General features: G+C 39.3%; 1 protein-coding gene across 13 annotated transcripts in view; it reads left to right on the forward strand.

Moving 5' to 3' along the window:
* Positions 1–10,143, forward strand: part of megf11 (multiple EGF-like-domains 11) — a 568,089-nt gene extending 557,946 nt beyond the window's left edge. For 12 of the 13 annotated variants that reach the window (XM_068018268.1, XM_068018258.1, XM_068018261.1 and 9 more), the window contains 4 exons: positions 1,164–1,282; positions 2,304–2,427; positions 7,489–7,689; positions 8,759–10,143. In XM_068018268.1, coding sequence (XP_067874369.1) covers positions 1,164–1,282; positions 2,304–2,427; positions 7,489–7,689; positions 8,759–8,934 — 620 coding nt within the window. In that variant the 3' untranslated portion in view covers positions 8,935–10,143. The remainder of the gene's footprint in view (positions 1–1,163; positions 1,283–2,303; positions 2,428–7,488; positions 7,690–8,758) is intronic. The other variant, XM_068018269.1, reaches the window with a different exon arrangement.
* The last annotated feature ends 1,403 nt before the right edge of the window (positions 10,144–11,546 follow it).

Raw genomic sequence — 11,546 nt, forward strand, 5'->3', positions numbered from 1 at the left:
AACCCTTCTAGTGTCTGAATTACCTCCTTTTTCACCATTGAGGTTGCATCCTCTTCCTCAATATATTTTCGAGCATACATCAACATATTTAACATTTCTGAATTAAAATAAGTTATTGTCACTTCTAATAAATGCACTTAGCTGATCTGCATCAGTATTGGTGGCAATGGGGAATTCATGGCCCGTTTACCATCTGTGAGCATACTTGCAATATTTCTGCAATTACTCACCAGTAACTTAAAAAAAAGTTCCCCACAAGAGGGAGTGAGGTGAATTAGAGGCAGAAATGAACTTTGCCAGTTTTTGCCTAATTAAAGCAGCAGACTGGGAGCAGCTTATTTGTCCTTTCGCCATGAAAACTGAAGGTAATTTTTTTGAGATGTTCATATTAGAAGGAAGAATGTAAGTTTGTGGCTCCTGTCATTTACAGTTAAGGATCTGACTCCAGCTGCATTTTTTACCTTATGTCAATGTGATATTCTCCTTAATTTTACAAAGATTTTTTGGCTTCACTGGGTTCCAAAATGAAGCTAATTTATTTTTTCGAAATGTGATGTTCACATCGAATATGTGAAAGTGGCTGATTCTGGCAGCAGTGTTTTTCACAACTGCTCTCAAGAATTCATGTAAATCTCACAACTCTCATAATGAAGTCATGTGTTCTTCCTGCAGTCTCGCTGTGTCCTGTTGTCAGTCAGTCTCTGGACTGATCTTTGTGCATTTATTCCTGCTGCTGATTTGTTTTAATAGACTTTTGTTTACAGGCTGTGCTGTATCCTGGTGACAAGCACTAATTTGTCTTCCTCAAATTCTAATACATTTTATTTCTGCTTTTCATTTGTGTCTTTTTTGAAAATCTTAATAACATAAATATGTTCACAGGCATTATTTGTAGAAGATACTGGAGATTATTATGCAGTCTTCTGCAAGTCTGGAAGTGACTAGGCTCTCATTGATTTTCTGTCTCTCTCTCTATTTTCCTCTCTCTGCCTCCTTCCCACTTCTCATTCTCACTCTCCCTCATTGCTGCTCTTTTGCACTTTCTTTCTGTGTTATTCTCAGTCTGTCCCTCTGTCTCTGCCTGTCTGTCTCTTTTTCTCTCTCTCTCTATATAATTAGTTACTCCATATACATATGTTTTGTGCTGACTTATTTTTTCCTAGATCCTTCTCAGAGTACCAGCACCCTTCACTGTTTCACCAACCCTAGTTACCACACACTGTCCCAGTGTGGGAGACTCACCCGTTTTATCAATAACCCGGATGGAAGCTGCTACATCAAGGTATGTATAGATACATACACTCACCTTCTGATTGGAATCTAAAGTCACAAGCAATGCTATATGTATTATGAAAACACTTTGTGGTACCATTGGTCAAGGGCAGTTTCAACCAGTTAAAAAAACTCCATTCTCACAGTTTTATTGATTTTCACCCCCCAAACCTGGCACCCTACAGTACTTTGTATTAAATACAACAAAAGTCATAACACGGAACTTTAGGACATACTGTTCTAATGGGAAACAACTTTGTTTCTGCTTTTAGTCAGGTCATTGTGGGGAGACATCAAGCACAGGCTACACCTCCCTTCACAGCAGAGGGAAAATCTGTGAATCTAATCCCTTGGCCAGATTCTCATATTTCCTGATAACTTGTCAGAGGGGTTAAGATCTGAGAACAAATTGACTGCTCTGGAAGCTACAATTGATGTGTAACCTGGGGAGACCAGGAGAAACAAAAGGAGAAAGTAGCTTGAAATAAAGGAACAATTTGAAGCCTCACATTTAAAAAAAACTAGTTGCTGATGGTGACATTGCCAAAAGCGGGAATGTTTCCTTTTCTAATTGTTGATAATTCTCACCTTGAGAAACACGAAACTTAACCAAAAATCAAATTTTGCTCCAATGCAGCATCAGAGTAGGAGGTGGGTTCTTGTTGTCAGTGACATAAGCAATAAGACGGCTTGCTAGGAGTTACTGTCAACATGCACATGAATTGTGGCCCTGTGGGTGATTCCCCAGAGATCAGTTACCATCTGTGGAACTCTTCCCTGAAGTTGTTAAGGTGACAGGGAAAGTTTAAAAAAATAAGAATCTGTCAAATCTATCTCTATGGCCAGAATCACTGGGAAGATTAAGATAATTATTTGAAATCATTTATTGAACTGCCTTGTTACACACTCCAGCCTGTACACTACTATTGTGTAAAGTGAGATATAATATTGAAGTGACAAATCTGGCATTCTACCTTATGCTAAAGATTGCCCCATTTAACCATTACAATCTTTTATTAATTTATGAACAGACAAAAAAACAGCTTTTCTCAAGTCTCAAGAGTGTAGAGCTTTCTGGACAAGAAGGCTGTAGACAAGATTTCAACAACTCATTGCATCCTGAATGGAGATACTACAGTAACTTGAATGATTTAGGTCAGTAAGCTCTCAACATAGTTTTACTTTTGAAACTGAGGTTTGTGTCAGGTTACAATGACAGCAGTGATATCACACACAAACTATTCACCCTGTGCATGCCCTCATTAATACTAAGGTGAATGCTCATTTGTACTGCACTACCCTCTCCCCTCTGTGGCTCCCACATTAGTCCAGTTAGTATCAGTGCTCACATACAAATAACTGTCTCGAATGTATTACATGGCTTGTGGTTGCTTTATTTGTGAAGACTTACTGACACGGATATGTTGAGAAGCTGTAGGATGATATCCATTATAAACATCACACAAAGGGGCCCCATGTAATCTTGAGGTTGCTATATTGTTGGTTTGTGTTTGGAAAGTTGCAGCGAGGGTTGTCGGAGCCCCATATTCCATGTTGCGACACAGCTCAGACAATTCTTCAGTGATACTATTAGCATCTCTAATGCAGCTAATTCCAACATTGTAGAGAGACTGACATCCCACCCATATTGCTGCAATGCTGAAGAAGATGGACTTCTGTGACCTCTTTCCGATTGAATGACCCACATACCCACTAGGAATTGAGTTGAGACAGTCCAAACTCATTTAAAATGGGAGTTTGGCCGAGCTGGAACAAGGAGAGTATTTTAATCTATGAGTAAAGCTCACGGTTTTTTACTTCCCAAATGCGAACAAGAGTGTAGATGAATTGACCTGATCCCAGGCATCAGTCAGCCACTAGAAGATGCCCATAGACCATTGTACAACAACTCTCCCTTCACCAGCCCCCAACTGAGGAGGCATCAGCTTCCACTCTGCACTTTCTCCTAAATGATGTAACTAAGTTTGAATCTCCATCCCACGCTCCATGGCAACCCGGAGATTCTTTCACCAGTCTACCTTCTCACTCACAAAAATTGAGCTTTTGATGATCTTATTTTTCGGGTGATGTGCAGATTGGGGAACTGCAACTAAGCTGTGTGGTGATGTCACTGCTCCATACAAATTCATTTTTATTTCCAGACTCCTGGGATTACATGGATGAGAATATTTTAATATGAACATTTCAGTGTGTTTTATGCTGGAATTGGTGTCTAGTCTGACTGAAGCAGGAGGCACAAACTGTGAACTGCAGTCAATCACCCATAGCCTGGTGTAAAATATTCTAAAATCATAATTTTGCTTATTCATAGATAAGTCATTTTAGAAATATGCATTTTTATCACTGTACCAGTCAATTGAGTTACTTGTTTCAGTTCATTCCAATGAATGTATTTTATATAACGACTCTGGACCTGGGTCAGCACTGCATTAGTAAATATTACCATATGTCACACAAGCAATTCTGGTGCCTTGTTTAAATTACATTGAAAATTTGGAGCTAATTACAGTCAAATTATAGTTAATTTGATGCTTAGATTTGTATCTATTAGGAACTTGCTCCAAATTCTTTTCACATAGAATACTTACAGTGTCAGTTCAGAGGTGAGGTACTCATCTCACCAATCTCTGGATTCAAGCTCAGACCCTAGAAAGGAAGAAAGATTTGCATTTATACAGTGCCTTTCACAACTTCAGGACATCCAAAGTGCTTTACAACCAGTGAAGTACTTTTGAAATGTTGACAATGTTGTAATACAGGGAAACAGAACAGTCAATTTTGGCCTAGCAAGCTCCCATAAACAGCAATGAAATCAGTGACCAGATAATTGCTTTTTTAGGTATTATTTGAAGGATAAATATCAGTTAGGACACCAGGGAGAATTCCCCTGCTGTTCTTCGAAATGGTGCCATGGGAAGTTTCATGTCCACCCTAAGAAGGTAGACAGGGCCTCATTTTAACCTGTTATCTGAAAAATGGCATGTCCAACAGTGCAGCACTCCCTCAGTACTGTTCTGGGTCTATTCCCCTGGATTATGTGCTTGTGTCTGTAGGTGAAAGGATGATTGCAATTGCACTGCTCACTGTCCAGTGACTCTGCTGCCAAGTTTTCACATTTCACAATTGTAAATCCCACTGTGAAAACAAGCCTCCACCATCTGAGCTGTAAAACCTTCATGATCACTTTCACCTTTAGTCAATCTGTCTCATCTTCTGTTTCTCATTGAAATTCAAGTTTCACCTCTTTCTGATGCTCACCCGATTCCAGTTTCCCTCTTACACTTCCTGCTCCAGCTTCCATTCTAAAGGTGGTGCATGTGCTTAGCTTCATTCTAAACCATTGCTGCTCATCTTAGCTCCTGCGGCTAAAAATCTGTTTCTCAGCACATTAAGTTCACTACTGCCTTTATCCCTCTCCAAACCTTGATAACTCTCCAAAACCTTTGAGAATTTTGTCAAATAAAATAAAATCTATTAAGTCCAACTTCCTGTCTGCCAAAATCACACTTGGTGATTTCAGTCTTCACCATTAGCAGTGATTTCTGGTCTCTTCCCTTCTGCTGATCAGGGCAGTATAAATGTCAAATAACTCATCAACAAGTTACTCATCTAATCCTCACCTCCAAACCCAACTCCTACACTGTATCCTTGTAACATAGAGTCATTTACAGCACAGAAGGAAGCCATTCAGCCCATCAAGTCCATGCTGGCTCTCCAAATTGTACACTGTAAACCAGTCCTATCTTGTAGAGTAAATTTTCCAATTGCAGACTCCTGCCGTGGCATCTCCTTTTACTGGGTTACTGTAATGTAGAACCATGCAGGTCATGATATGTTTTGGATTGTACCTTCTTTGGTGTGTTCTGATGAAGGGTTACACACATGAAATGCCATAACTCATATTTGCTCTTTACAGATGTTGCCTGTCTTGCTGTGTTATTGCAATCATAGAATCTTACAGCACAGAAGGAGTCCATTCAGCCCTTTGTGCCTGTGCTGGCTCTTTGAAAGAGCTATCCAATGTTGTCCCACAACCCAGCTTTTTCCGCATGGTCCTGGAAATTAATTCAAGTACATGTCCAATTGTTCTTGCCATCATTTTCTGTTTTTATTTCAGTTTTCCACTGTTTGCAGTTTTTCCTTTCATTTTGTGGTACAGGTGAGTGTGATAATGTTTTCACTTTGGGCTGCAACGGATGAGCCCAGCTTTGACCTTAGCTGTTGTTGATCTGAGCATATGGGGGGAGGGGTGTCAGTGCAAAAGTGTAAGTGTTACAACTGGTCTCTGTCATTGTGGGCTGGGCTCTGCTGCTGATCACTGTCCTCTGATCCCTGCTGTAAAATCCTCAGATAAACCAACTGAGGACAGGGTCTGGATCAGCTGTGATGCTCGCCACAGATGAACAGCTTGTCAGCACTCACTATCCAGGGTCACCCATACCAAATTGGGTCAGGTGAAGTACAGGAGGGATTTGCAGCCTTTGGAACCATATCCAGTGAGACTCAGCCTTCAGAGGTGGAGGAACATGTGTTGGGAACTGGAGAGAAAAGGCGCTGGAGCTGGTTCACTTTGGATTCTTTGAGTCAGCTCTTGGCATTTACATTGCAAAGTTCATCCTCATCATCCAGCAGCAGTCTCCTAGCTTCACAAAAAATGAGATTTATGAACCTGTGAATGGGATAAGGGAGCCAGATTTTACTAATGAAAACAGTGGGAGCCAACTCATGGACCTGAAACTAAAACAGGATGCATATAACTGGCTAAAATCCCATCACTGGAGCAGACTAAAGCTTTATAACATAAGATATTGTGTGATTTTTTAAAACTCTACCATTAACCAAACTTTCCTCTCTCTTAGGTTTGCAATGCATTTTGTTCCTCCTTCAGCCAATTCTGGAGCCTGGAGCTAATCTCCGGTCCTTGTCACAATTAGCAGCAAAGGGAGAGCTAGGGTGGGGACAGGAATTGGGGGTTTCTCTCTCTTTTCAGGTTCTGTTCATTGTTTTTTCTGCTCAAAATTTATACAAGTAAATATCACTTTCAGTTAATCTGCATTTTCAGAGTTATATCAGTGAGGCGTTTCCATGTGGGAACTGCAATAGAACTTTCCAGAAAGGATACTGATTCAAATTTCTTTGTAGAAAAAAACTTTCTATTACTGTTGCCAAACATGTGTTTATTCAACTGTGATGTGTTTTGCACATAAAGGAGTTCAGACAAATGACCCATCAGATTGGTAACTTGGACCTTCCTGGACTAACAATCATCTGCTTTGTGGATGTCTATGTATTCAGTACTTGCATAAACCTCAGAGATTGTAATTATTAAGGAAATAATTGATAAGTCTGCTGACTGGGCAGTGTCCTAGGGAAGGGGCATGTTTAATTAGTGATCTAACATCTGTAGAATGACCCTGCTTTGGGAGACTCTCCCATTGCAAGTGGGAATGGAAAGTCTATTAGCAGTTTCACTCACACTATCGGCAGAGCCCTGGTCATGCTGGGGAGTGCAAGGAAACTCAGCGTTAAGGAGGAAATTATTCCTAAACTAAATCCTTTTGTAATACAGTAGGACAAGGCCTTGATAAGATGTGTTTGAGCTATGTTAAATTTACAGCGGGAGGACATGCTCTAAAAAGGGAAGTTTATTCTGGGCAAGGCTGCTTTTAGTATTATTGAAGGTCCCCGCAACACACCTGTGCATATCAGTGTGGCTGACGCTTAACAATCAGTAGAAATCACAGCTTAGTTATGAGTCTCTGCATCCTAGAACTGCAATGAATTTAGCATGATCTAAGAAAATTTTAATTTTTGTCTTAATTTGGAGATGCTTTTAAGGAAGCTCAGTATTCCAGGGCCTCTATAACTGTAGTCAGCCAGGGAGAGAGGTGAGGGTGGGCAGGTAATGTTCGAGAGTGTTACAGTTGGGTCTGTGTCACAGCAAAAGTGGTTTGTATTCTCTGTACAGTAGAAGGGACGTCACGTGTCCCACAGCACAGCCTATTATACTGATACAAAATTCTTGCAGAATGAATATACTTCTGGGAATAATATCCTTTTCTAAAATGGAAACTGCATGACGTATCGAAGGAGCCCTGAGGTGTCACAACACTCCCGTGACACTGGACTGGGATGTCCCTTTTACAGAAAGCAAATGGCATCTCTAATTTGTTTTTTTTTTGTTTTTTTGGTCAGATTATGTAAAAGGTTCAGTATGCAGTTCCAGCACATGTTCGTTAAACAGCAGTGAGAACCCGTACGCTACCATTAAAGACCCGCCAGTGTTATCCTGCAAACATTCTGAAAGCAGCTACGTAGAGATGAAGTCCCCTGTTCACAGGGAACCCCCCTACACGGAGAGCGAGACCTCCACAAACAAAAACATCTACGAAGTTGGCAAGTGATTTTCTGGAAGATACATAAATATTTGAAAACCTTCTAAAATCAGTCAGGATTCTTATCAAAATACTTCAAGTTTTAACTTTAGAAAGAGTTATATTACAATTGGACATTAATTATTCACACTCCCACTGACTCCACGTTCCTGCTATCCCCACATCACCACTGCCTTCACTCCCATTATCCGGCACTCTTGATTCATGTAAATTTTCATGCGATTCAGGGCTTTGTTTTGAAGCAGTTAAAATGTTTTTAATGGATTTTTGCAGACTCAAACTGCTTAACCTAGCAGCGGAATTAGTTACTCGATTGTCTCATTTCTGGTAGATTTTATCTTCATTATAGCTGATATTTAGCTTTAGATCAGGAGACCTGCAAAATCAGGACTTAGTGTCTGACAGACCCTAGGACCAACTTTTCTGATCCTGTCCCAGTTGTAAACGTTAGGGAACGAGGCTCAATGTGCTAAGTCTTGGTCTGTTTTCTGTTTGCCAATTTTCACCCCAATCTCAGGGTTTGTTCATTGTGTGTTTTCTAATATTAAATGTATGTGACTGATTAATCCTGTTACTCAGATACAGCAGAAACTCTAAGCCATCACACCTGTGCTCTTCAGCAAATCCCAGCAGCTAACTCAGAGAGCTGAGTAGGTACTGCAGACTGTTGAGCAAAACGGCTTCATTGCTTCTTTGCCTGGTTTAAGACCTGTTACTGAGTCAAATGATTATGGTAATCCAGACAAGCAAAAATTCAATTTGAATAGTCGTTTGTTACTGGATTTGCGACTATTCAGGCAAGGGCAGTCTCTTCAACCTAATCTAATGCAATGACTATTTGAGATAAATGGCAACTATGTGAGGGTAGATAAATTGGAGAGAGCAAGCAGCCTTTTCTTGTACCTGTATGCTAGCAAATGAGTAGAATGAATCTAGATGTGGAGAGAAAATCAAGTCTGTTATTCTCACTTAGCAGGTACTCATGGTTTTGGAGTTTCCAAAGACCAAAAGGAAGTCAGTTTTATTTGAGTTCAGTGAATCTAACAAGTGTTTTATTTTCTTGTTTCTAGAGCCAACAGTCAGTGTACTCCATGGAGGTCAGGGAATCACCCCAAGCTGCAGCCAGAATCCATATGACCTTCCTAAGAACAGCCACATTCCAAGTCACTATGATTTACTACCTGTGAGGCACAGCCCAACACATGTACCAGGTGACAAACAGCATAACAAGCCAATCAAAGCATAACTTTGGGTCAACTCGCATACTGCTTCGGAATCTGTTGCTTCTAAGAAATGGTGGCAGGGAAGACAAACTTTTTGCCCTAAAATATGCTGAAACTCAAAGATGACTTGAAAATAACTTCTAATCATGAACATTACATACAGGCAATCTGTCAGCCTCCGTTATGTGACTTTCCATTGCTGCATGATATTTAAAAAAAAACAAGTACTTTCACATCATGAAATTGAAGCAAGGTCACTCAATTCCAGACTTGGAAATGGATTCTTTTTCTAGAAAAAAAGTTTGTCTGCACTACTTAGTTCAACTCTTGGCTAGATTAGACCAACTATTGATTAGTTGACTAACTGTAACTGAGAGTTGTCAGGGAAATGATTAAACCAGGCAGCAAAGTGCCACATCAAAAGTACAATTTCATCACTGGGGAGAAGAACACAAACTAAATCTGGCAAACATTTCTTAACTTTAATCATTATTGCCACTTAATGCTGATGACTTATTGAAATAGAGCCATTATTTAAGAGAATTAGTGACGTGTGGCCAGAGTTTCATTGACCACGCTAGTAGGCATTTTAAACCCAACAGAGGTAGTATATAGAAGATTGGTAGGATTCTCCATTGCAGTATGAAGCATTGGAGATCAAATTATTTATTAGGATACTGAAGAGTAAGCAATGTGGATGTTGCTGTATCATGTTTACCACATGAAATTTCAAGAATTGTTCCTGAGCTGAATTGCATTTGTAGGTGAGGCAATTATTGTCCAGGCTGAATGAAAAGGTTGAAAGCTCACGTAGCATTGATGTCAAAGCCCTAATGAAATAATTTTGCATCAAAAGTGACCTAAAGATGAATCCTGACAAATACTGTATCATTTAGGTTAAATCATGTAACATAGTGTACCAACATTGGAAGTATTTCTTATTTGGATGACTATAACTACTAAAGGATATTCCATAGCGAGTGTGAGATCCAGAATATATTCAATCAAAGAGGAAAACCTGATAAATCATACTGTCCAATTAAGTTTGTACAAGTTACAAGCTGCACTGAGGTAGTAGCAGGTTTCAAGATCCTTAAAATGTACTTCCTTCCTATTTCATTCACAATATACATATGAAGTTAGTGTTTTTATTCATTCTGGGGTCAGTGATTTATTTTGCTATCGGCTGGCTGTGTGCTATTTATCTGTACAATAAACTACAAATTAATACAGCATTGCATAATGTGATTTAAAGGGCATTTAATTTCAGTATTTGCTAGTGAAACACCATATACAAGTTCTGTATTCCACATTTCCCTATTTATTAGAATGTTTATATTGTGTGATTTACAGTAATTAAAACATGCCCATTAAATGTTAACCCAGTTATGTCAGTGCTGGAATGTGGAACAATATTGTTTATAATGACCTACCCACCATTGGAATATTTCATTTACTGTTACATCTCATTTAATAATTTACTTACACCTTTAATGTAATAAAATGTCCAAAGGTGCTTCAAAAGAGCATCAAAAAACAAAATATGACACTGAGCTACATAAGGCAAGCGATCAAAAGCTTGGTCAAAGAGTTAGGTTTTAATGATTGTCTTCAAAGAAGGAAAGCAAGGTAGAAAGACAGAGGTTTAAGGAGGGAATTCCAGAGCCTGGTGCTGAGGCAACTGAAGGTGTAGCCACCAATGGAGAAGCGATTAAAATTGGGAATGCTCACGAGGCCAGAATTAGGAGAGAAAAATTCAGGCTGAGAAAAATGTTTTAAAAGTTACCAATTAGCTGCATGTAAAAATTGTGAATTAACTTTTCACTTAGAAAAAGGTAAAAAAAAAAATCCAGAAAAAATATAAACATAGGATGAGGTAAGACAACATTACAATTGGAAATAGATCAGATGCAGCGATAGTGCAGCAATGATAATGGCAGAAAGCTGGGGGGGAGGGGGGCAGTGTGGGGAGTCCAGAAATACAGGGTCAATACTCTTATACTGTTATTCAGCTTAATACAAGTTGAGCAGAAAGTCACTTCTAGGCTAATTGAATTCTTAAAGATCAGTAACTTTACAGAGACCAGCAGTGATTATTGTAACATAGGAATTCTACTGTATAGAAGTGTAAAAAGACAGTCTATAAATTTGATTGCTTTTAACAGCCTACCCTTTAGGATGGGGGCTTGAACTATAGCATACAACCAAATGCTTCACAATATTTCACTGAAGGGTGTAAATACATTGCTGTAAAAAGGAACATGTAGGCCGTCAGTAGTGATAGTTCCATAGTATAGATCATGCTTTGAAGACCACACACAATACTCAAGAATTGAATTGTTATAAGGTTGCTCAGAGTTGTCATATTTTGTGAAAAGTAATAAATGTTACTTTCACTAAATTTTATTTTTTGTCTTTTTGCAATAACTTTACTATTTTTTCTTTGTGACTGTACTCAAGATGAAGGGAGACAGTGCAAGGGATGGAATATGTTCATGTAGCCACCTCCTGATAGTTGCCATATTGTCCACCAATCTCAACTGGTTCCCGATGGTGGGGGAGTCCAGAACCAGGGGTCATTGTCTAAGGATACGGGGTAAACCTTTCAAAACTGAGATGAGGAAAAATTTCTTCA

Source organism: Heterodontus francisci, chromosome 38, assembly GCF_036365525.1.
Source record: "Heterodontus francisci isolate sHetFra1 chromosome 38, sHetFra1.hap1, whole genome shotgun sequence".
In the NCBI taxonomy this organism is placed as follows: Eukaryota; Metazoa; Chordata; class Chondrichthyes; order Heterodontiformes; family Heterodontidae; genus Heterodontus; species Heterodontus francisci.